At 35.5% G+C, this 26,282-nt stretch overlaps 2 protein-coding genes across 3 annotated transcripts; one reads left to right on the top strand and one right to left on the bottom strand.

Annotated features, from left to right (window-relative positions):
* Positions 1–9,621: 9,621 nt before the first annotated feature.
* On the top strand, positions 9,622–21,801 carry guf1 (GTP binding elongation factor GUF1). Of its 2 annotated transcripts, XM_041265767.1 has the most exons (18): positions 9,622–9,678; positions 9,843–10,156; positions 10,388–10,499; positions 11,087–11,235; positions 15,111–15,191; positions 15,636–15,713; positions 15,884–15,967; positions 16,355–16,419; positions 16,731–16,934; positions 17,095–17,234; positions 17,618–17,741; positions 18,119–18,251; positions 18,506–18,649; positions 18,777–18,910; positions 19,147–19,248; positions 19,579–19,698; positions 19,999–20,035; positions 20,141–21,801. In XM_041265767.1, the coding sequence occupies exons 2-18, from the start codon at positions 9,965–9,967 to the stop codon at positions 20,273–20,275; spliced, it is 2,034 nt and encodes a 677-aa protein (XP_041121701.1). In that variant the 5' UTR covers positions 9,622–9,678; positions 9,843–9,964; the 3' UTR covers positions 20,276–21,801. The 2 variants fall into 2 exon arrangements, with proteins under 2 accessions (XP_041121701.1, XP_041121691.1); XM_041265757.1 differs by having other exon boundaries at positions 9,628–10,156.
* A 162-nt stretch (positions 21,802–21,963) lies between these two features.
* On the bottom strand, positions 21,964–26,282 carry gnpda2 (glucosamine-6-phosphate deaminase 2). The gene is made up of 7 exons (XM_041265745.1): positions 26,176–26,282; positions 25,329–25,500; positions 24,980–25,081; positions 24,467–24,649; positions 23,727–23,911; positions 23,231–23,405; positions 21,964–22,247 (listed from the first exon to the last, which is right to left on the bottom strand). The coding sequence occupies exons 2-7, from the start codon at positions 25,450–25,452 to the stop codon at positions 22,183–22,185; spliced, it is 834 nt and encodes a 277-aa protein (XP_041121679.1). The 5' UTR covers positions 25,453–25,500; positions 26,176–26,282; the 3' UTR covers positions 21,964–22,182.

The raw sequence follows: 26,282 nt of genomic DNA, 5'->3' as shown, positions 1-26,282 counted from the left end.
TCATATACCATGTACATAAAGGTACCCAGGGCACCCTGGGGGCAAAGTGGGCAAACAAGATTGGGAGCAAGTTTCATTTGAAAACACCTACATGGGTTAGATATGTTCTGTGAAGGAAATTAAAATGAATCAATTGGTGATTAGGGTTTTTGTAGGCTAGGTGTACATTGTGCTAGATGTTATCCCAATTAGTGTGTAAAGCAAGGGTGGCTAATTCACTATTCTAGATAGTACAGATAGCTAATGGTCTGTATGAAGTTTTTAAAAAATGAGAGTATGATAAAGTGACCAGCCCCCTTGTTTTACCCCCTGTATCTAGTATTTGATGAATTGGATGTAATGACATTGTTGTCCCCCAGCGAAACAGAACCAATATTTCTAGAGATACCGAACGCAAGGCACAACCTACAGAAACTTTTGCAGCACTGTCAATTAAAATCTTAAATGCATTTTGGAATATTTTCTGATGTTGCCTGCTGTGGAGAATAATTAATGATATGTCAGCGAAGCTACTAAATAGATATGTATCTTAACTCTGAAGAACAGTATAAAGCTATACAAAATCTAAGCAAGTGACACAGAGTATGTTTGAGATATGATACATTTAGGGCCACATATTGTAGATGTTTTCAGTAACTCCAGGAGCAACATCAGTAGGTTAGTTTAGGGGAGGCTGATCCCAACCATTATAAAGAGGGGGTTTTCGTAGAGTAGTAGGTTCCTGGAGCGGGACGTCTCTTTTAGTGAGACTAGTGCACACCTTGTGTGGCAAACTTTTATTTTTAGCTTTGTTTTTTTTATTGAATCTGACACTAGGGCTACCATTGCTGGTACCTTAGTGACAGTCTGTGTAAGTTTATTAAATCTGTGCGACTGTGCGGCATGTCAACATCCCATGCTCTGTGTCTGATTCAGCTTTATTCAGTGACGACTCACATATGTAACATCACCCTATTACAGCCCACAATAGATAACACAGATTATTTTTGTCAGCTGGCCTGTTGTAAAGACTCAGTAAGTGTTCATGGCATTCTAACCACTTAAATGAACTGTATTTATGCATCAAGATAAAAGCACACATAGGTCATCAGCTTTAAAAGTGAATTCTGCTGCCATTACAGAATTATATGCCACATACAGTAGATATTTAAGTATGAATATATTGTTTTTCTGTAAGAGAAAACTACAAACATGGAAATATGAAACTGATTAATGACATGCTCTATGTATATGCATTTGATATTTTTAATTATTTTAATTTTGTATGGTATTGTTGCACTTTTACGATTCATATCCCATGGCTATACATTTATCATAATTTATCCTGGTCCGACATGTTTTTTAATATGCTTTACCTACCATACAGCACCACGCTGTGCTTTACAATGCTTACCTATGCTTTATCATGCTTTTACTGTGCTTTATTACACTTTGATATGGATTTAATGTCATGTGTTCTTGCTTGTATGATTTAGACATTGCAGTAGTATGAATGAAAACAAAATTAATCAAATTAAATGGCCACCTGAACATGTTGTTTCTTTGTTAGAAAAAATAAATAAATGACTATAAATGGGCAACATTGATGTAACAATTAACAGGTGCAAGCTTAGGGCCCAGTTCAGTATTTGATCTGGTTCCTAGAATTGGATGACTTCAGATTTTAATTTGTGATTTATTTTTTTTGTTCTAAACTTTATCAGCAGAGACACCTTGTGGATTTTAGTAGTACTGTGTCACAGGTAGCAGTACATTTTGAATTGGCAGTTGGAGGAAATATTGTTTCACAGGTTGTATTACAATATCTCTACCATGCCACTGTTTTATGTTTTTCTGATTGTTACAAGGACTGTAGTCCACTAGTGTCCTTATAGGGGCTTTAAAAAGCACAAATAACAAAATCTATGATTTAGTGCAGTATTAAAGGGGGAAAAAAAAACATTATAGTATCTTTATATTGACAGTTTGAGCTTTATGAATGGGGTCCAACATAGCAACAAATTGCAGAAATAACAATGTTTTATAAGGCACTTTTACATTTTTTAAATTAAATTCATTTAGTTTTGGTCCCCATCCATGAATGGCACACCTGGTAAGGCAGGGCTGCAGCATAGCATATTTTTACAACAGCAATAAAGGGACTAGTATACTTCTCTAGCCTTCAAATACATCTGGATGTGATTGAGGACACTGTTGTAGGTGAGGACACTGTTGTAGGAAGCTGCTGCATTGAGGGAACATCACTGTACATTCTAATTCTGCAAAAAAAAAAGAAGTAAATAACTGAGAACAAACTTCAAAATGTAAAGTATTCTCTGATTGTATGGTGAACATTGTTGGATCATGCTGGTCCCTTCAGTAAGTAAAACCTGCATGCAAACAACTGTGACTGATGTAAGATCAAAGAGCTGTGAAGTGCCATTAGGCTTGAATAAATAGACTCAGTGCAAGAAAAAAAAGGCATAATCATAAATCATTGCTGAAAGTTGGATTCTACACAGCAGATACATAGGTATGACGTTCTATACATTTTGATAACTCACAAGATTGGCTATCACAGAACAACCAGGCTCATTTGCAAAAACAAATGTAGAACTTTTAACCCCATTTCACCTACTAGGCCAGAATTTGTAACCACGGTGTATCGCACAACAGTACCAGATTACACCCCTTAAATAAACTGATTCCAATAGCAACAGCTCAAGGTGGTTTTAAAATGTTGTCTTAATTAAGCTCCTGATTTAATTTACAATGTCCCTGGTAACAATAATTTGTGAATTACAAATTCAGAATAAACTTCAAATGAATGATTATATATATATATATATATACTTTTACTGCCACCTGATACAGTATAAACTAAATAAAAAGTAGTTGTGTTTAATCCAACCCAATGCTTGTATAGCCCTCTAAATAAACCACATCTGACAGGAAAGACATATGTGTTGAAATAATGTGATTAGTGAGGCTGTGTCTGGAACTAAAACAGGATTGAAAAAGGGTACAAGGGATTATTACTTTTGTGTTTCAAACATCTCAAATACTAGTGGGAGAACTGAGACAATAATTGTTTGCAAATGCTTATGAAGGGGGAAAACATTAGCCTGTTTCTAAACAGCTTGCAGCTCATTAGTTTGAGCAGATAATACATTCTGCAAGGGTTTAAATGTTGAAGCTAATTTCATGATTTTTGGCTTTAACTCATATGTCTCCAGAACTTTTTATTTGTTATTTTTTCAATATTGGCATGAAGTAAATAACAACTACTCTCACATAATTAAACTCAGGAAGCTCTTCCATAAATCCAATGGCTGATGTGAATACGGCAGTTGGCGACAAGGGAAAGCCCACTGACATCTTGGAGAGAGAGCTGACGAGTCATCCCCATTTGGGCTGGTTAGGGATAGCCACCCTAGCTAGAAGTATCTCTGCATTTTCAGGTTGAACAAGATGCTGCAGACACCCTCTTGAGGCTTATAATACAGTAAAAAGTAAAATACCCAGAGACGCACCCAAGAGTGGAGGTGGAAGATGTTTCAAATTTGAATAACCCACTTAATGACTAAGGAAAGGAAATTGACATGAGAACTCGTGCTACTTTACAACAGACAACCCCATTGTGCAGCTCAAGATCTGCAGTCAGAGCTCTGGGACAAGATGCGGCACTCCAGGCTTGTACCTGTGGATAGACCAAGTTGACAAGAATCATCCAGGGAGAAAGAGATGCTTGAGGGAGAAAGGCCAGGGGCTTTGCATTGATCAATACTTCTTATGAAGCCGGTCAAGTCAGACGAGTGAAAGCCAGAAACAGGATATCATCACCCCTGTTATACATGAGAGTAGTTCCAATAGAAGTACAGTTACTAATGAAACCAATGAAAGTGGGGAGGTTAGTCATATGATTTTACTGTAATTCTTGATATGTATTTTGTATACAACTGTAAGTCGCCCTGGATAAGGGTGTCTGCTAAGAAATACATTAATTAATTAATAATAATGAACTTAGTAGAGAAAGGGACCTTAATAGACGCAAACCAAGGGTTAAGTGGCCAAGAGCCTCAGAGAAAATGGTTTGGCACACAGTAGATGTGGACCTCTGCTTTTTGTTGGCAAAATTAAGTGGAAGAGTAGAAAGGAAGCTGGATATGTTTGAGGATACACTCTATGTATCTCTATTCCTAATCTACATTAATGATTTAGATTCTGGTATAGTAAGCAAACTTGTTAAATTTGCAGACGACACAAAAGTAGGAGGAGTGGCAAACACTGTTGCAGCAGCAAAGGTCATTCAAAATGATCTAGACAAGATTCAGAACTGGGCAGACACATGGCAAATGACATTTAATAGAGAAAAGTGTAAGGTACTGCACGCAGGAAATAAAAATGTACATTATAAATATCATATGGGAGATATTGAAATTGGAGAAGGAATCTATGAAAAAGACCTAGGAGTTTTTGTTGACTCAGAAATGTCTTCATCTAGACAATGTGGGGAAGCTATAAAAAAGGCTAACAAGATGCTCGGATACATTGTGAAAAGTGTTGAATTTAAATCAAGGGAAGTAATGTTAAAACTGTACAATGCACTAGTAAGACCTCATCTTGAATATTGTGTTCAGTTCTGGTCACCTCGCTATAAAAAAGATATTGCTGCTCTAGAAAGAGTGCAAAGAAGAGCGACCAGAATTATTCCGGGCTTAAAAGGCATGTCATATGCAGACAGGCTAAAAAAATTGAATCTGTTCAGTCTTGAACAAAGAAGACTACGTGGCGACCTAATTCAAGCATTCAAAATTCTAAAAGGTATTGACAGTGTCGACCCAAGGGACTTTTTCAGCCTGAAAAAAGAAACAAGGACCAGGGGTCACAAATGGAGTTTAGAAAAAGGGGCATTCAGAACAGAAAATAGGAGACACTTTTTTACACAGAGAATTGTGAGGGTCTGGAATCAACTCCCCAGTAATGTTGTTGAAGCTGACACCCTGGGATCCTTCAAGAAGCTGCTTGATGAGATTTTGGGATCAATAAGCTACTAACAACCAAACGAGCAAGATGGGCCGAATGGCCTCCTCTCGTTTGTAAACTTTCTTATGTTCTTATGTATGGGTGGGAGAGATTTGGAGTAGAAGATAGAAAGTAACAAATAACCACAATTCCAGGAAAGTAGATGGCAGCTGGAGATTGAACGCCTGGTTGGAGAAAGAGGGCAAATGATGAAGCAGTAGAGGAGGGCTGAAGAAAGTCAGAAGGAGGGCCTCAGTCTTCTGCAAAATAATCTAAAACATAAACTTGCAAAGTTGCGCAAAGCAGATCGCCTAGGCAAACATTGTAAAAGAAGGAGCATGTAAGTACCAGCTTTTATAAAGATCCATTCAAGTTTGTGAAGAACTTATTCATCAGTGAGAAGAATGGCATGTTTACAACAGCTAAGTCAGAGTTGAAGAGGTATCTTGAAGAGATATGTTGATCCTAGAAGAGGGGAGCCTGTCGATTCCCTCTGATATTCCACCTACTAATCCACCAGAATATAAAATGGAGGACTGCTCCTCAGTGGAAGGAGGTGGAGGAAGACGTGAAGAAAGCAAGGGTTTCACCATCGCCTGGTCCCAATGGTGTACCAATACCGAGTTTGCTCCTGGGGTTCTAAGTGAAGGATGATGACGGCACCATGGATAAAACAGGTAGTCCCAAGGACATGGCAGGCACAGAGCAGGAGGGGTCTTTGCCCACAAAGAAAAATAATCTACCAGCAATTCTTCAGCATTGTGGCACAAAGGTTGTCAACTTATCAATTGAAGGAAGTTGGTAGTTACTGAAGTGCAACAGCAGAAGGAGAGGATGAGGTGTGTCAAGGCAGTCTCCCAGGCTAAGTAGGGAGAATGGATGACAGAAATGAAACTACAACTACACTGGAGTGAAATGCAAACCATGCACAGAATAATTTAAATGAATACAAAGGAAGAAAAAAGGTTATGTACTGTATTTCATTAGTAGAACAAATGAAAGAGTTTGACAATGTACACTTGCCACAGGATTTATTGAGATGTATCTTTAGCTATCAGGTCATTTCATTCTGCAAATGCAAACAGCAGTGTAATCTTCATTTCTTCACAGGCCATCACCATTTACCATCCTCAAACTGATGGTCTTGTGGAGCTCTTTAATAAGACCCTCAAAAACATGTTGCGCAGATTTATTAATAGTGACGTGAGATACTGGGACAAGCTGATTACTCCTCTTCTCTTTGCTATCAGAGAGGTGCCTCAGGCTTCTACAGGATTTTCTCCATTTGAGCTTCTGTATGGGCGGAGATCCCGGGGTGTACTTGATCAAAGAGATGTGGGAGGAGCAGCAGGATAATTCGACCAATACTGTCTGGTATGTGTTGGACCTGCGCAAATGTCTTGGCTCTTTAGGAAAGCAGGCACATGACAAATTGCTACAGGCTCAACACAGACAGGAGACCCAATATAACAGAGGAGCCCAGTTACGCATGTTTCAGCCGGGGGATAAAGTGCTTCTATTATTGCCATTTTGAGGTTACATGCCGGATTGGGACGATAGACTATGAGATCTGCCAACCGGAGCGACGGAGAGAAAAGCACATTTATCATGTGAACCTCTTGAAGCCCTGGCTGCAACATGAGGTATTGTTAGCGTCGCAAGCAGATGGCGTCACAGACTTGGGACCTGATCTTTCTGTACTGGCGAAAACAGGGTCAGTACAGATTGCAGACACCATCTGACACCAACACAGAAATGTCAGGCTCGGGCGCTGGTGGCGGAATTTCATGATATGTTTTCTCCTGTCCCGGGGCAGACTCGAGTAGCCCACCATCACATTGAAGTTGAGCCGGGGGTGCCAGTTTGCCAGAGACCATACAGTATACTTGAACGCAAAAATAAAAATGGAAATTGATGAAATGCTCAAACTGGGGGGTAATAGAAGAGTCACAAAGTCACTGGAACAGTCCAATTGTGTTAATGGATAAGCCTGATGGTTCGACTCGGTTTTGCATTGACTTCAGATGAGTCATTGAAAAAGCGTTCGATGTCTACGACACTGGATTTAACAAAGGGGTACTGGCAGATATCCCTAACCCGGGAATCCAGAGAGAGAACCGTGTTTTCGACTCCCTTTGGGTTGTACCAATTTAAGACCATGCCCTTTGGGTTGCACGGAGCCCCAGCCACTTTCAGCCATTCCTTTATAAATATTTTTGGGAAAACTTCTCAGCTGAAGGGTATCTGACAAATCATTATAAGTTCAAGGTAAGACAGGTTTCAAAGTGGTTTTTTTTTAAGAAAATAATGTGAAAAATTGTTTTCTAATAGTGATAATGCCCTCTCAGTGAAGGCTCAACCATATGTTACTTGACCTTGACTTTGGTTAGCGCCTTCACCTTCGGCTCGGTATGCATAACTCCAGTCGCCATCAACTAACACAAGGTAAAGCCTTCATCGACGGGCAAGATCACTTAATTACTACATAGAACAATGTACCTCACCAGGTAGCACTAACAACAGCAGAAGATGATATGGAATTCTTGTGCATTTGCATTTGCTGTGTTCTGCTGTGGGTAATATCATCACAAGGACATAATTCACTGTGGAAACTAATGGTGGTTGCATGTATATACATACTATGACAGTGATGCAAAGTTTAAACCATTCCATTCTACTGTTGCTACCTGCCAGGTCATAACTCTACAGTGCATATTTTTATTATATATATATATATATATATATATATATATATATATATATATATATATATATATATATATATATCTAGGTGGTGTGTGTGTGTGGTGTGTGTGTGTATAATGACAAGGTATATGGTGGCATATTTTCCAAGAAAAGTTCTCTCCTGACGAAACAGGTCAAAAGGCCAATCCACAAGTGTTCACTATACACGGTACGATGCTCTTACATGTAAACTGTGGCTTGAAATATTTATATATATATATATATATATATATATATATATATATATATATATATATATATATATATATATATATTATATATATATAATATGGTACGTGGGGGAAATATTAGACTCAAGGTACTAGAGTCTGGTTGCACCCCCCTTTTAGACCACTAAGGTCTGAATGTCAAAAAGGGATGTTCCACCCATCAGATTCAAAATCATGGATCCAGATTTCCAGACTGTTTGGGGTTTAAGTTGAATATAAATACTGATGTGTAAATACTAAACAAAACAAAACAACAACAAAAAAATACATTTTTTTATTCGTTAAAAGAGAGTATATTGCAAAGTCTGTTCTGAGAGTTGAATGTACTCAGCTTTGTGTTCAGATTGAGAAATATCGCTACAAACCACAAGAGGCCTCCATTTCTTCCCATATAAGACTTAAGCCTTGGCACAGTGCTGTATATAGTTTTTATAATTTAGGGGGAGAACATCAGAAAAAAAGCAAAACATACAATTAAATACAATAGTGTGTAAAAATCCTGTGTCTGTGTGTGTGTGTGTGTGTGTGTATATATATATATATATATATATATATATATATTTTCGTCCAGCACTGATGACTATCTGATGACTAATACGGATCTAGGGAAAATATTCAGCTCAGAACGTCAGACCAGTGAAATAATCTAAGGGGCCTTTCACACCTAGTTCGTTTGACTGTATGATCCGGGTTGAAGTGCGGTTCGGTTCGTTTGGAGCTATAATATTCCAATCTGTATACTACAATTCCAATATATTTTACAACTGCATTTATTTGTTTGTTTTATTTCAATAGTTAATCTCCTTTGCATAGTTATAGAGGTAGTTTAGTTTACTAGGTCATGTGTTACTGACTTTCCTACACATCATAATTTACATATTTTTATAAGAGATATGTGTCTCCTTAGATCTTTTTTTTTTTTTTTTTTTTTTTTTTATGGTTTGTAAATGCGCAGTTTCTAAAATGCAGGTCATTCACCTTCCCTGATGGCATGTTAACTCAAAACTGACCAAACACTGTACCCAGATGCACACTGGTTTGGGCATTAACAAGGCGGCAAACAATTATCTCACTGGGGGCTGTCTTCAGTCTAATACTTGGCTAATCCAGGATTATGGAAACTATATTTCTTTGTTGCTTCTGTTCCCTTGTAAATGTATAACTTGCAGATCTAAAATATAAGAAAATGCTTTAATAATAATAATAATAATAATAATAATAATAATAATAATAATAATAATAATAATAATAATAATAATGTATGCATAGTCGTATAATTATAATCAAACGTTTTTATAAAATATATTTTAGCATAGGTTTTTAGCTATTGCATCATAGTTCATAATATTGTTCACAGACTGCTGAAAACTTAAAAAAGAAGAAAAAAAAAACTGTTGAAAACCTTTCAGTCCACGCAGCTGTAGAGAACTACAGTACGACGTTCTGTGAGTGGGTTGTAAGACTACAGCTACCATAATGCATTTTTTAATACCATGATTTATTTTAATGACGTAACATATATAACATATTATTTTAAAGGAATACACACTCATAATAATTAATTTAATGTTCTTACTTTGTTCTTACTATTTGTTGATAACAATAAAAAAAAAAAAAAGTTGACCTTTTACCTTTAAAATGGCTGCGCCCTGCGGTTTGCGTGTCTGATCTGAAGAGGTTGTTTTTTTCGGATTACAAAGTCAGTTGTCGGAATTTAGAAACACATATTTAAACAAATTTGCCTAAACATAGACACGTCTCAAAATTGTGTTTCTCTGACATTAATAATGTGTGCATGTAAAAGTTTTAAAACTAACTAGCTTTTGATTCCTGAATGTTGTCTTGTTTTTCCTCTCTTGACAGGTCTCGCATATTACTTGCTACTCGTAGTTCTGTGCAACACTCGTACAGTAGGATTATGCTGTGTTTCTTTGTACTTTTTCTTTTTCGAGCAACGAATGATCAGCCTTTTCATTTGAGTCACCATGCAGGTTGCAGTAAGCGCTCCAGGGCGTTTGATAAAGTCCTCACTTAGAGGACTGTTGGATTTCAGGGTTCATAAAAAAATACGAAGAAAACAAAGTGACAGCGATGGCTTTTTTGTCAGACACCGCTGGATGAAAAATGCACCATCAGTCAGCGTGTTCTGCTGTAGACAATACAGTTCTCGAGAAAAGGTACCCAGGAATAAAATTTAAGAAACTGAAAGAAATATGTGCACATAAAAGAACATATATAAAGAGTAGTTTAACAGCAAAATGCTATTCACGCAACTGCTGTGCTAATAGTGAAAGATGAAGGTCAGATATGAGGCTAGTAGCTTCTTTTTTCTTCTTCTGAATATTTACTATCAACAGGGTGCAGAGTCACTAATAGATCAGTGATATAATTGTGTTTCTGTTTTACAGGTAAACATTGACATGTCTATATTCCCTGTGGACAAAATTCGAAATTTTAGTATCATAGCACATGTTGATCATGGCAAAAGTACCCTTGCCGACAGACTACTGGAAATAACAGGTACAAAAAAACAAAACAAAACACATTTGACGTTGTTTCTACCTACTGACATAGTGGCATACTAGAGAGAAAATACTGTATTTTGATTTGTTTTCTAATTGTGTGCTTCTGTTATTTTTTTTCTCTATTTTCGGTCAAAGGTGGACAGCAGACCATAACTCAGTGGTTAATTTACTGTTAAAATTGCTGAGTGTGTGAAATACATAACCCATATAGTTATATAAATATGTTATTATTATTACTATTATTATTATTATTATTATTATTATTATTATTATTATATTTTTCCCCCTAGATAGAAGCCTGATAAATGTGTGTGTGTGTGTGTGTGAGAGAGTGTGTATATAATTACACACTGCTGTACAAAAGTCATGGACAGTTAGTTTCCCCAATTTTTTTTTTTTTTTTTTGGGGGGGGGGGGGGTTATACTAACATAGAATCAACCTGCACCATCTTCAGAACGTCATGTCCTGTATACATTTTGAACAAAAATAAAAATTCACTTTTGCACAGTAGTGTATATAATCAACTCTTCCTTCTATTTGTTCCTCATTGTGACATCCAATAATCTGTATTATTCATATAGGGGCAATTGCCACAACAGAACGTAATAAACAAGTCCTCGATAAGCTGCAAGTGGAGCGAGAAAGAGGAATCACGGTGAAAGCACAGACTGCATCTCTGTTTTATACACATGAAGGGCAGACCTACTTACTAAACCTCATTGACACACCTGTAAGTTATAAGAAATCTCACTTGTGCTATTTTGAGATATGCATTACATTGCGTACATCATTTATTATTATTATTATTATTATTATTATTATTATTGGTAGTATTGTTATTATGTTAAAAAGGAGGAACTCTGTACCTAGAATTTTGTTGATGATTGACAGTTTTTTTTTTTAAATTTGAATATGTTGGTTATGTTTATTGTGTGTGTGTGTGTGTGTGTGTAAATTTATATTTGTGAAAAACCACAAAGAAAATTATTTCTATCATTTCTAATTGTTCTTTTGACATATTAGTATTTTGTGTGCCCACACTTTGCCTCCCTTGCAGCTTCCAGTTTTTTTGTTTGTTTTTATATTTTGAAACCAGTTCCTGGCATTTTTCCAGAGATATTTTTCCCATTCTTCAACACATACAGCTTTGAGTTCTGCAATCGGCTTTGGTTTACTTTTTGCAACAGCAGTCTTTTAAGTCAAACCACAACATCTCAATGAGATTGAAGACTGGGGACTGAGATGGCCAATCTATAACTATAATCTTCCTTTTATTTTTCAAAATTTCCTGGAATACAAACTTCCGTCCAATAAGCCTTCTAGCACTGGATAACAGACGAGTGCAAAATGTCTTGATATTTTGCAGCACTCATTTATCCTTCTACAAAGTACAAATGTCACCAGGGTTTGAGGAAGAAAAATAAGCCCATATCATCACGTAACCTCCACCATGTTTAACACTGGGCTTGATTAACTTTTCTTTAAATTCGTCTCCTCTTTTCCTCCAAACATATTGTTGCTTTCTTGGTGAAAAAAGTTCTGTTTTGGATTTGTCTGACCATAACATTTGGTTGAAGAAATCATCAGGCTTCTTCGAGTACTCAGTGGAAAACGCTACTTTCTTTTGTGTATTGTTTTTCAAAGGTTGGCATCTTGGTTTTCACCCATGGACATTCATCTTGTTAAGATGTCGTTGAATTGTTCACTTGTGAATGTCTTGACCATCTTCTCTCAATTCTTGTGTCAAATCTTGCAGTAATCCGAGGATTTTGCCGGGCTGCTCGAGCGATTCTGGTTCTGGATTTTGCAGAAATCTTCCTTGCTTTTCCACACCTGGAGCTAGTTGCAGTAGTTCTTGTTCTCCTGTGTTTGTCAAGAGTAGCCCACACAGTGCTTTCTGGTGTTTTTCTGGTAGTTTTGTCCTTTTGCGTTTAGTTGTATCACTGCCATTTTGAGATCGTTGCTGTACTCTTTAGTTTTAACCATTTTTGTTGCTTTTTTGAATCACAAATTTCCAATTTATTTTTCAGCACTTGATGATTATGTGTTTATATGTTCTATAATTATCATCAGGTATATGGTCTTCAATCATAACAGTCAATAATTAGCAATGAATGGGTTTCATACAAAGTATGAAATTCATTTTTGCATGTTATTTTCCATTTTATGCAAGTTATGTAATCATTTGTTGTTTTATTATAAAGATGAATATTTAATTTATATATTTTAATAGAACAATTAGAAACTATTGAAATCATTTTCTTTGTGGTTGTTCTCATTAATTTCCCACATACTTTTGTCTGCGACTGTATGTGTACCTCGAGGGAGGGTGTTCTTAGTGTGAGGACGTGGGTGGAGGAGACCAACTTCTATGTCAGGTTGCACAGTCCTTCCTGTCCGCAGTGAGCAAAATAGAATTGTATGTTGAACCAGAACTTGTTTAAAAGCCCAGTGGCTGTGTCAGCAGAGAGAGCAGGAGAGATTTGAATTGTGTTTAAATCTGTTTCTGAAATCGGAGGGTGGTGGTGGGATGTCTGCCATATTTTCTGTAATTCTTAGCGACAAAAATGAAAACATTGTTGGATGATTGGAACGCCATTTCAGTTATTATGTTGACATTTCTCAGAAACACTGTTTAGATAGTGATTTATGCCAGCTCTTAGACCCAGAAAACTTGAAATGCTGTATTCATTTCCTTCAGCTTTTTAAACTGTTGCATAAAATTGCCTTAGGACGTTGTTCAGTTGAACAACTGAGTGCCAGTTTCTTCAAATCGTCTGATGGTCTTGGCCACAGCAGTTACAGACACTTGCAAAGTTCTTGTGATTTGTCTTAAAGATTGACCTTCATTTCTTTTTTCTTTGCTCAACTGAGCGTATTTTGCCATTTTCTGCTCCCTTACATTCAGGAATGACAAACTTGTGCCTATGCTACCTATATTTATAGTAATCATGGACCCTCACTTCTTAACAATAATTGGTGACAAAAGGTTAATTAGGTAACATGCTAGTTAATTCAGAGAACATCTAACAAAGACACTTTTATACTTAGGCCAGTGTTCTAACACCGTGTTATACACATTTCAGACATTTAACTGACTTGGGCTTCAGACTGAAATCCCCTTGCTTTGGGTGACCATTTCAGTGAAATTGACAAGATTTACATTTTCATTTAAAAATTTAATTTTTGAATGCAATTCACTTATGATTATCAGCTTATATAAGTACTTGTATCATATAATGAAATATTAAGTGTTTATAGACAAGTTTATACAGTTAAAAGCATAGATAATCCTGAAAAACTTGGTTTCAAGCAGGTGTACTCAAACTTTTGACTGGTGTGTGTGTATATATGTGCTATTTATATATATATATTATATATTACACAGTAGAGAGCCATCTATATCCAATTAATCATATTTGATGTGTCATCTCTCCAATTATCCAAACTAATCGAAACCTTTAATAATGTATAGAATAATGTTAGCATACACAAGTACCTATCTATGCTAAATAGCTAGTAACCTATTTTATCACATTAAACATACAAAATTGCAAAGCTTTACAAATCATTAAATTAATGCAATTCAGTAAAACTTTTAAAACCTACAGTTAAGGTAATGAAATGATGTAATTAAATGTAATTGATAGCAAACTTTGAAAGTCATCAGAGAATACAATTCAGTCCAACTTTGACACATTACAGAACTTGGGAATCATTAAACTTCAAAAATTCAGTAAAATGTTTCTATACTTTTAATACTTGCTGTTAAGGCACTGTAATTGCGTGCAATTGAAGTGAATAAAATAAAAGTTCTTAGTTGCACAATAACATAGACAGGCTCTCCAGCCCTTACTGATGAAATAGAAGAAAAATCAAGAACGAGATGACTGTTTAATTATCTTAAGTGCAACAATTTAAAGCACACAATGCTCCATCTAACGCTTTGGTGATCTGAATAATTCTGTAACTTTAATTTGCTTCAAATTTACTTTAAGTCTGCTGTTGCTTTTTTTTTTGACAGCTAAATCTTGTTTTATCACGTGATTACAGGTGCATTCAGTTGATCAAAGATTGGATTATTGACTCTCTACTGTATTTGTGTGTGTGTGTGTGTGTGCAAAATATATATATATATATATATATATATATATATATATATATATATATATATATATATATATATATATATATATATACACATATACTGATGCACAATGAAAACGCAACGGTAAGTTTTACATCAATAGCTCATTGGTCACATACGTAATGTTATTTACATTTTAAATAGTGAGCAGTTGATTGTTTTGAGTATTATTGATCACTGGGATAACACAATATTGATGTGATTTAATAAACATGCCAGGTGCTCAGTATTTGGTGTTTGAGTTGAGTTAAAAGTGCCAAAACGAATTGATTAAGAATCTGTATAAATTGCCATTCAAAAAGACTTTAATTAAAGAACAGTGAAAGATACTTTTTAAATCTTTCTCTCCCGGCTCGCTTTTGGTCTTTTCTCCATTTCTTTCAGGCCATCCACAGGAGACAACCTATTTAAATATATTTTAGCTGGTGTAGCCATCTTTTTATTTTCTTTCTGTGCAGGGTCATGTTGATTTTAGTTATGAGGTCGCCAGGTCTATTTCAGCTTGTCAAGGTGTACTTCTGGTGGTTGATGCAAATGAGGTAAGTTTTTGATGATTTGTTTAAAAAAAAAAGAAAAAAAGAATGTAAAAAATTGTGCTACAGAAATCAGTTATTGAATGTGATAAGATTATTTTTTTTGTAAATTAATATTACTATAGGATGGCAGGATTTGGACCCACTGTTGTAAATAATTAACATATTCTCCGAAGTGTATTTGTTATCCCATGTTTATGGAAGCTAATGCAACGTTAGACTAGACTGCCACTCGGGCAGTCTTGAAAGTTGTAGCACTAGAGAATGTAGTTGCATGGTAAAATAGCAGCACTTTTGTTTTATTTACTCTGATGGTAAATTGAAAGGATTCTTGACCTTTTTTTGTGACTAGAGGTCAGAGTTGTTCACAAAAAAAAAAAAAAAAAAAGTATTTTTTTAGAATGTTTTTGTTATGATAATATTTCTTGGTTTTTCTTGTTTTTTTTTAAGGGCATTCAGGCACAAACGGTGGCAAACTTTTTCCTGGCTTTTGAAGCCCAGTTAACCATTATTCCAGTCATTAACAAGGTGAGTGTGGCAAGATGAATGTTTTTGACTCAGACATGAGGGATGGCTAAACCTTTAATGGTAGTATCAACACATCCACCATACCTAGTTTAGATTTGGTAATATTTAAATGTGTACAACAGCTCAGTGATAATCATTATTTTAATGATGTTATCTTTCGCTTGATTTAGATTGACTTGAGAAATGCAGACCCAGAGAGGGTTGAAAAACAGATTGAAAAAATATTTGATATTCCTAAAGAAGACTGTATAAAGGTAAAAAGAAGGTGACTACTGTATCTTGTGGATAGTTGTATTATATTTCAGTTTTAAACACTCATGTTTTTAGCTTAGTGTATTACAATGTGTTTCTTGTTTTTTATTGGGCCCTTACTGTATATAATCCCAAAAGAAACTTCACAGTGTGCATTGTTGTGGAATTATTGCAGAGCTGCGTGTAGGAGGTTCCAAACAGTGCATTAACTTGGAGTGTAGTATTGCTTAAGAATCAGATTGGCTAAACATATTAGTTTACATTTCAAATAAACCAAGGGCTGAGATTTATCCGTATAAAGTAGTAAAGAGAATAACAATACTGTTGCTAACTGATCTTATTCTTTCTGTATATTTATTTTTAAATAATTTTATGTTTTATATTTTCAGATTTCTGCTAAATTAGGAACCAATGTTAATCAAGTTCTTCAAGAAGTTGTGAAGAGAATCCCACCGTAAGCCATTTCCCAAGTTAAGATTAGCACAACCCATAGTATTTACAGTATTTTTTCAGTTAAAATAGACTGATTTCTAAAATAGAAGCAGTTGACTTTTAGGACGTGACTTAACATAGGTAACACCTGTTTTATTTGCATTGTCGACAAGTGGTTTTAAGGCTTAGAGCTGTCAGAATCATGGCAAAGTATATTAAAATGAATGTGGAATAACCTCTTGTGTTCTCAAGATGCTTGGAAATCCAAGCACAGAAAAAAAAAGTCGCGCTGCGCTGGGGATTGTTATTGTTTTGTGTGCATTTTTGTTTTAGGCCAAATGCAAATCCAGAAGATCCGCTGAAGGCACTAGTATTTGATTCCACGTTTGACCACTATAGAGGTGTCATCGCCAATGTAGCACTGTTTGGAGGGAATATTTGTAAAGGAGACAAGATTGTATCTGCACACATGGGCAAAACTTATGAAGTGAATGAGGTGGGAGTCCTCAGACCTCAAGAACATCCGACAGATAAGTTGTATGCAGTATTTTGTGTTTATATTTTATAGCAGTGGTTTTACCTGTTTAATTATGTTTTTTTGTCAACAGTTTTTTTTTATTTTACAGTTTGTACATAATGTATATTCCACAGTACAAAATTTGTCCCATTTCATTCCATTGCTGTTCTCATATTTCAGGTATGCTGGGCAGGTGGGCTATGTGATTGCTGGGATGAAGGAAGTCAAGGAGGCTCAGATTGGAGACACGTTTTATTTGCAGAAGCAACCAGTGGAACCTCTGCCAGGATTCAAACCTGCCAAACCAATGGTTTTTGCTGGTAACACTGAATAAGCTATTCTAACCTCTTTTATAAAACTGTACAGCGGTGTGGGTTGTTTTTTCATGTTACTGAAAACAAGTGAATCACTGTCTGTTTTATAGTCTTGTCAATGAATTCTGAAAGGATGATTTGCATATACCTGTACTTGGAAACAAACCATTTGTGAAATGACTCGCAGTGAGCCCACTGTTTGGATGTCATATAGAATATACTACGCCCTCGTGTCTTTGAAACGTGATCTATCCAGGACAGAGCTTAGGAAAAATGGTGATGCAATGCTGGGAGCTATAAGACCATTGTGTTTCCTGGAAAGGAATAAAACAATAAAGAAAGATAAAAAGCTAGTGTACATGTTAACATCAGTGGTCTTATATTTACAGGTATATATCCTGTGGACCAGTCAGAGTACAACAACCTGCGGAGTGCTGTTGAGAAGCTAACCCTAAATGACTCTAGTGTGACTGTGCACAGGGACAGCAGTCCGGCCTTAGGAGCTGGCTGGAGGTGAGGCCTAGATGTTAACATGCCACCGTATATGTATAGACTTCTTTAACTACCAACACCCTGGAAAGCCGTTATTCTACTTCTGAAATGTTTGTTTTGTACCAAGTTTAGCACACGTGAAACCTCATTAAAAAGCAAGTCACAAATCTGTACCCAGATCTGAACGATAATTGTATGCGTTGATGGACATTCCAAACTAAAGAAAAAAGTATTGCGTAGAAAATGTATTCAATACCCCGAATTCTAAAGAAGCTTGTTCCCCACTGTTAATGGGTTCAGACAAGGATTGACAGTTGTTGTGACTCTTTAGTGCAGCAGCCACATACAGCCTTGCGAACATGCTGTTTCAAATGCGTATATTGCACTTGTTTTTTCAGGTTGGGATTTCTGGGTCTTCTCCATATGGAAGTGTTTAACCAGCGTCTGGAGCAAGAGTACAATGCCTCTGTTATTGTAACTGCCCCAACTGTACCATATAAGGCTCTTCTTGCATCAGCAAAACTCATAAAGGTGCTGTATATTAAGTGATTGGGTCTTATTTCCAGTGTATTACATAATTTGTAAGATAAGAATGAGGTATACCTTACAGTTAGTTAAATATCCTGACAAAGTTAGCTGCTCAGGTGATGAGAATATCAGTCACTCCACCTGGTTGGGCTTCAGTCCTGTAAAATTGAAAGATGCATCACTGTTGGGTCAAAAGCATGCCTAACAATGAATTAACTGAATTTGTAAAGGCTAATGATTATGTTCCTATTTTACAGGAGTACGGTGAAGAGGAGGTTACCTTTGTCAATCCGACTCAGTTTCCTGATAGATCTCAAGTGTTGGAGTACTTGGAGCCTATGGTTGTTGGCACCATAATTACACCAGACGAATTTATTGGAAAGATTATGACAATGTGTCTTGTGAGCAGAATATTTTCTTAACACTTTTTTTTTTATATAACAAATCAGTTAATTTTACAGTCTCTTTGTATCTCTCAATTTGTGATTTCACATGCTCATATGTATCTTTTTTTCTAATTATTTGTAGAGTCGTCGTGCTGTGCAGAAGAATATGCTTTACATCGATGATCACAGAGTTATGATGAAATACCTCTTTCCCCTCAATGAAATTGTAGTGGACTTCTATGACCACCTAAAGTCTCTGTCTTCTGGATATGCCAGGTAAGACTGTATTTGTTGGATGTTACTGGCATATGGAAAGTGTTTATTGGAAACAGAAGTATTGCCCCTAATAATGCAATAATAATAAAAATAATAATAATAACAACTAGGAACAGCATTCACTATTCAGCAGCATCATTCACTTTGAATGGAAATAGAAGTTCTTCAGTCTGATCTTGGCTTTTTCTCATTCATTCTCATTTTGTTTTGTGTTTCTAAAATTTCTGCTGTTTTAGTTTTGACTATGAAGATGCTGGATACCAGCCTGCAGACCTTGTTAAATTGGACATTTTGTTAAATGGGAAGCCAGTGGAGGAGCTTACAACTATTGCACACAAGTAAGTGTTGTAGAATTACACTGCTACCTGCCATATTTTATATTTATATGAGACTTTACATTTGAAAAAAAGTGTCCAACCACCCAAAGCATAAGAAAATTGTATCCAGTTCAGTAACTGAAATGCATAAACTATGTAAACAGTGTTTTGTCCATGTAATCTGATTGGTGTTTGAATCTCTTATTTTCATGTTGGCATACCTTGATGCAGACTCAATCCACATAAACCTAGAGCTGTTGACAATACTGTTACATACTTTTTACTCTAAGAATAATATGATGTAAAAATGTACAATACATGATATCTGTTTTTATTGGATTTGTCTTTCAGAGAAAAGGCTTACGCTGTTGGAAAAGCAATGTGTGAACGGCTGAAGGACTCCATACCGAGACAACTGTTCGAAATAGCCATTCAGGCAGCACTTGGCAACAAAGTCATTGCAAGAGAGACGTAAGGGATGCATTTTTATTTAATGGTATTTTGGTTCTGTCTATTTAGAAACCTAATGTTTGTTTCAGTGCTTCACTACAATCAGAATGTTCATTTGTTTAGTCTTTCCAGGAGAGATTATTTCCAGGTTAATCTTTTGTAAGGCTGAAATGTTATTCAATTTCTCTGCAACTGGCATGTGTTGGCAAATATCACAGAAGTGTCTTTGCTTCACTTGCTTGGATTGAACAAAAAAAAAAAAAGAAGGTACTTGTGGTAATACTGTCTTTGTCTCATATCTTGTTTTATTGTTTGTTCCAGCATCAAAGCTTACAGGAAGAATGTACTAGCAAAATGTGTATGTATAAAAATCACCTTTTTATTTTAAAGTGTATGGAAATATGTATAGTATGCAACTCTGACTACATTTGACCACTTTTCATATTTTTTTTTTTCTTTGCAGTATGGTGGTGATATAACACGCAAAATGAAACTCCTTAAGAAGCAAGCAGAGGGCAAAAAGAAAATGAGAAGAATTGGCAACATAGAAGTTCCAAAAGATGCATTTATAAATGTGTTAAAAAGAAATGATAAATAGAAAGACATTTAAAAAAAATCTGTGCATTGTGTCTCTCATGATGTCTTACGACATGAAAGAGAATACCAGAATACAAAACGAATAAACCTTGGAAGAAACTATTTTGTTTACTCAGGTGTGTAGGTCAGAGAGAACGATGCATTGCTCAATGACAAATTTAATGCAAGGAATAGGCCAGGTATTAAAAGCAACTTCTTCGAATTGTGTTCAGAAAGAAAATAAAATTAAGTAGTCTTAATTTATCAGACCCAATGTTTTAATAGCCCTAATTTAAAGTAAATTAACAATTTAAATTATAACAGATACTATAACAGCACTCATTTCACATGAATATAGTACCAATACAGTTTCTGTAAAAATAGAAATGGAATGGGCCACACATGCCCAGGTGTCATCAAGACACTGCAGACATTGCATCATGCATGAGATGGTTTTGACAGCGAGTTCAGAGATTTGTGAAATATGAGTGGAAATGTTTTGTGGAACTGGGTGAAGCCTAATTTTCAAGCAATTACAACGTGAATCTCCCATGTGACAATTCACAAAAACCTATGTTTTTTTTTTTTTTTTAAAGAAAGAAAACAAACACGTGTTTATTTCTGTTAACTAATCTTTTTAATAAAGTATAAGGAGATACAGGTACCAACATGCACCAGAAACTTGTAATTGATGTATTTAAACAAAAGGCATTAAAGTCAGATTTTGGCACCACATTTAGTAACACACATGATATATGATGAAGACACAGAACAATAATAATTATTAGCTAAATATTAGTATGAGATCAAAGTTTTGAACATGTTTAATGCATTTTTACAGTACAGTTCCACAGTAAGCAAACAAAAAAAAAAGGCAGCAGCGAATGCATATTTAAACCCTAAACGCATAAGTTGTAAATAATTTTTAATGCATACTCTATAAAATATGCTTAAAGAAAGATGGAGTGTGCGTAGAGTAAGAAACATTACACTCACGGTTTGGAAAGTTGAATACAGTAACAGTCTGCTAACTGTGTAACAGTTCCTTTATTGAAAGCGCAAAAGTGTTAATGCTACCAGTTCTATAGGCGTCAATGAACTACTTGGATGTTCTATACTGACACATTCTGTTAATTGTGGCCCATATTAAAATAGGTCATTGAAAACTAATGGTAGCTGGTTTTGTGTTTTATAAATAAACTGATTTGCACAGAAGTAACAGCTTCTACAAAACAGAAAATACTGCAGTTAAACAGTCATAGATAGATAGATAGTATGTTCTAAATGAAGACAAAAGGTTTACGGTTTGACATTACAACTGAAGCTGTAATCTTAAAAAAAAAAAAAAAGAAAAAACCCAAAGGAGTGTTTTATACTGGATAGAGTACTAGACCTGTAAAACTGACATCTCTGCATAGTACTTGGAGCAAGTAGCTGGGTTCCGAAAAATATGGCATTACAAATCCACATTTGTTACTACAACTGTTTAAATAACGTATCTTTTTTTTTTCTTTTCGTTGTTAACATCCTGACCACTTTTTACACTCAACTTTCAAATCTCTTTTCAAAATGGCCACCTACTGCACAGATAACGTAAGGATTATTGCCCACATTGTCAAACGGGTAACACTGCAATAACGATCCATGATGTGTTTTTTTTTGTTGTTGTTGTTTTTGTTTTTATTTGAGAACATCTCAAACCCCAGTGCACTAGAGCGACCATTTTGAAAATAACTTTGACACAAACTTTAAAGTTATAAGTGTAAAAAGTTGTCAGGATGTTAAGAAAAATGATCGGTACGTTATTGAAATACTTTTAGTGAGACATAGGGATGTATGAAGCTGTATTTTTTCTGAACCGCACGACTTGCTCTTTAAGAGTTAAAGTTTCTCATTTTAAATCGTTCTCCCCGTCAGGTTCAACATTCTTCAGTTTTTGTAGTCCTTCATACTGTGTAGTGGGTCCACAAGTTTATTGTGTACATGCATCAAACCTTAAAAAAAATAATTAAAAAACACCTTACACAAGGGTTTCTAGGAGCCTGCACAATGAAGTCAGTCAAACTAAATTACAGTAATCCGTCACATATCCACCATGATCAACCTCTTCAGCAACGTTAGTTTATCATTAAACAGATCAGTTTTCGTACATTGTTGCATGAGATCAGTGTGCTGCCACTGCCGGTGAGCTGTTCAGTGTGTTAATAAATCTTGTTCGCCTGCGGGGCGTATCAACTTCAACCTCGATCTCCTGCCTGTCACTCAGCAGCGAATGCACACGCCCACTCTGTCGCAAGCATTAATACCCTGTATCTTTCTAAGCAAGGAATTTAGGGGAGCTGAATCTCAGAACAATAATTGTGTGAACACAGTAATTGTTATAGCTCTGAATAATGGTACTTAAAATAGGATTCATTCATCTGACTTTTTACATATCCACCCTTACTCTGGTCCCACCGTAGTCAGATATGCGAGAGACTACTGTACTTTATATATATTTAAAAAAAAGACTTAGTACAGTACTTCTCTTGTGCCTGCGTTTTTCATTTACATACAGCTTAATGGCATTGCATTTGCAGTAAACATTTCTGATAGAGGATTTGGCCAAAAAATTCCAAACATCTACTGTAACACTGCTATTTGGGTGCCAGTATAATCCTGTGTAAATAAACATCAAAGTATGCTCTCTGAAATTACCCATACAGTGTGTATTGTAAGTCAGTATGTTTAAAAATTAGAAGGGGGGGTTACTATGTCTAAGATGGGCAGTGCATCACCATTATACCAGATAGGGAGTACAAATGTCAGTCATTTACACTTTCTGTATGCGTTATATAATTGCAATCCAACCTGGCGCAAGAACTAAATATGTTATACCTGCTTCTATTAAACAGACACACTGGAAATGATATCAGAATGTATTGGTTGCAGCAAGACACACCTGGCCAGTGCTTCACTCAAAGCATTTAAAACTCACCTTTAAAGTACTTTACTGTCTTAACCCTCAGTTCTAACGTGGCATCTTCATCGCAGACAAAGATGGTGCGTGGATGCTGCTGGAATGCTGAAACTGTCCACATGTGATTGACTCCTTCCTCAATCGCCTTATACAAAGCAAAGGCTTTGTGGGCTCCTGTGATGAGAATCATTACCTGGAAGAGGAGAATAAAGAAACAAAGTAACACTTCCAATAATGTGCCTGGTTAAAGCTCTGCATGGGAAAAACAAAACAATTTGTTATACTGAAAACATTTATAAAAAAGACACAGTGCTATAAAACAAGCTTCTTGCAATAAATATGCAAACAAATACTTGACAAACAGCAATAATACATGTGACAGTTTCCAGAGATTACTAGTATTTAGCAAAACATGAAAGCAATTCCTGATGTTTAGTCAATGCAATAGACTCAGTCACTTCTTGATAGCTTAATGCAGTTAACAAATAATATTTCATAATATGAAAAAAGGTACCTCTCTAGCATCCATCACTGTTCCCACTCCTACTGTTAAAGTCATTGTTGGAACTTTTGACAGGTCATTACCAAAGAATCTAGCATTAGCCAAAATGGTATCCTTTGCTAAGGTTTTAACTCTTGTCCTGGATACCAGACTGGAGCCTGGTTCATTAAAAGCAATGTGTCCATCAGGACCAATACCTGAAAAAAAAAAAAAATGAATAAAATAGCAAGAACTGTGCAAGTGTAAACATATACAAATCACTTTAATTTAAAATGTGGAAAATATAATATTGGTAGATCCTTTTGTAATTACATTTTCACTGTCCGCTATGTTATATTTTTATGCACAAATACAGACCCATTTTAAATGAAATAAACACCCATATACAGATTTGATATCTACAAGGGGTCAAGTTATAAAAAAAAAACAAACAGATCGTAGCGGAACTACCGCAACTCAATACTGTGAACAAAGTATATTTAGATCTAATAAACAAAAATCGGTAGTTCAATGTACAGTTCCGGAAGTGAAAACGTGTTGCTGTATACCACCATATTTTATCAACTCTTAATCAAATTTAAGACCAAATGAAATAAAAGATTTATATATTATATATATATATATATATATATATATATATATATATATATATATATATATATATATATATATATATATATATATATATATAAGCTGTGGTATTTGTGCAAAAACAGACCTGCTGTTCTGCGAATAAAAAGCTCTTCACTCACCTCCAACAAAAAGTTCAATCCCCCCAGCTTCCTCGATTTTTCGTTCAAAAGCTTCACATTCTTTTTGCAAGTCAGGTGCATTGCCATCAAGAATATGGGCATTGGCAGGGTCAATGTCAATGTGCTTGAAGAAATTGTTCCACATGTAAGAGTGGTAGCTTTCAGGGTGATCTCTTGGTAACGCTATTACAAAATAACAGTTTACAATATTAACAGATGGACTTTCACCATGCAAAGATTTAAAGTGGTTGCAAAGGGCATACTGTATCCTTCCTAGTTGTCACACAAAACAAAAAAGGGTTTTAAATACACATCCTGTTGAAAATGTTCTGCAGTCCATGCTGAAACTTCCTTTGGAAGGAACACAGTAGATTTTGTTTCTTAACTACAACCAGTTGTAAAGTACAGCCTTCCTGTAGAAGTGCTGACTAAGTGCTGACTTATTTTTTTCTTGGAAGGAGACATGCACAGATGTGATTACTTGCACATTTTCAAACAGTAAATCAGACTCACCTACGTATTCATCCATGTTGAAGGTCTTTACATATTTAAAGGAGATGTCCCCACTTCGGTGGTATTCAATTAACTTTTTGTAACAACTCAAAGGTGTGCTTCCTAAATGAAAAGTAAAGATAATTGGCCAATAAATGTAATAAAGATTAAGATCAATCAACAAATTCAAGTATTATCTTTGGGGAAAAAAAAAAAAAGAATGCAAAAATGCATTCTGATCTAGTCTTTCTTTGTGTACCCCTTAGCTTTACTTAAGACATACATTTATTTTTAAAATATACTTCAAATATCTGTATTACAGAAGATGTTAAATACATGCTGTAAATTTATATAAAATGCAAATACTTACCAGTGGGTAGTCCTAATGTAAAGAACTTGTCTGGACCAGGCATAAACTGGACGATGCGATTGCGTATATATTTTGCTGCCCATTCGCTGGCCTGATTATACTCATCAAGAATTACCAATCTCATTGTTCTGCAGACGTTTAATCCAGTACTTTGATAAATATATGACAATAACTGTAAAAATAATTAGGAAAATTAATTAGCTGTACAATAAAAAAAAAAAGTCTGTGGTTGTGGTTTTCAACTCATGCATAACAGAACACACTGTAGCATTCTTATGAGACTTTAGACTCGTTTTGTACTTAATTCCAATATTCTGACTGTTGCTGAGTATTTTAAAAACCCATAAATACTGGTTAGTATCATCCCATTTTCAGTGAGATACAATTAGCTTAATCTCTACCAGGTATCGTCTGTATCAGATGAATGCAAACCTCCAGAAGGTGTTCGGCATCACTTAAATTGTAGTCACTTTTACATGATCGTTATATAGTCCTCGTTACAAAAAGTATCACAATAAACTTAATCAGAGAATGCAAGTTAGAACTACGATATGCTACTTAACATGGACGTGCTGGATTATCATTATCGGTCTTGAATGTGTCACATAACTAATGATTATACAGAGTTGTACTGTTTAAAATGTTTTACAGAAAAACAAGTGTTGCATAGTGCTCTATCTACTGCCGCGTTTACTAATTTGTGATCGAGCTGGTTTGTCATACAATTTACAGAATAAACACTTCTAACAGTTTAATGCCACTTTATATTTACTCACATTATTTGTATATTACTTTTTTATTATTATTATTATTATTATTTAAAAGGACAAAACCAGCCAATACTTACAGTGCGCTCTTCCTGCTCACTGAAAAACACTGTACCCAGCAGCACCGAATCAAACTAAAACACAGTTCATGTGACTCGCCTCAAATCATGTGATATGTGCTTTCGAC

This window comes from Polyodon spathula, chromosome 1 (genome assembly GCF_017654505.1).
Source record: "Polyodon spathula isolate WHYD16114869_AA chromosome 1, ASM1765450v1, whole genome shotgun sequence".
Taxonomy (NCBI): Eukaryota; Metazoa; Chordata; class Actinopteri; order Acipenseriformes; family Polyodontidae; genus Polyodon; species Polyodon spathula.
This window is presented reverse-complemented; position numbering and strand designations above follow the sequence as displayed.

Excerpts from the sequence above, each read along its gene's own strand:
- guf1 (XM_041265767.1), top strand. The coding sequence starts at position 9,965 with ATGCAGGTTGCAGTAAGCGCTCCAGGGCGTTTGATAAAGTCCTCACTT. Across the intron at positions 11,236-15,110 it reads TAAACCTCATTGACACACCT|GGTCATGTTGATTTTAGTTA; the intron begins GTAAGTTATAAG and ends CTTTCTGTGCAG. Across the intron at positions 18,252-18,505 it reads CATCAGCAAAACTCATAAAG|GAGTACGGTGAAGAGGAGGT; the intron begins GTGCTGTATATT and ends CCTATTTTACAG.
- gnpda2 (XM_041265745.1), bottom strand. The coding sequence starts at position 25,452 with ATGAGATTGGTAATTCTTGATGAGTATAATCAGGCCAGCGAATGGGCA. Across the intron at positions 25,082-25,328 it reads TACATTAGGACTACCCACTG|GAAGCACACCTTTGAGTTGT; the intron begins GTAAGTATTTGC and ends CTTTTCATTTAG. Across the intron at positions 23,912-24,466 it reads GATTGAACTTTTTGTTGGAG|GTATTGGTCCTGATGGACAC; the intron begins GTGAGTGAAGAG and ends TTTTTTTTTCAG.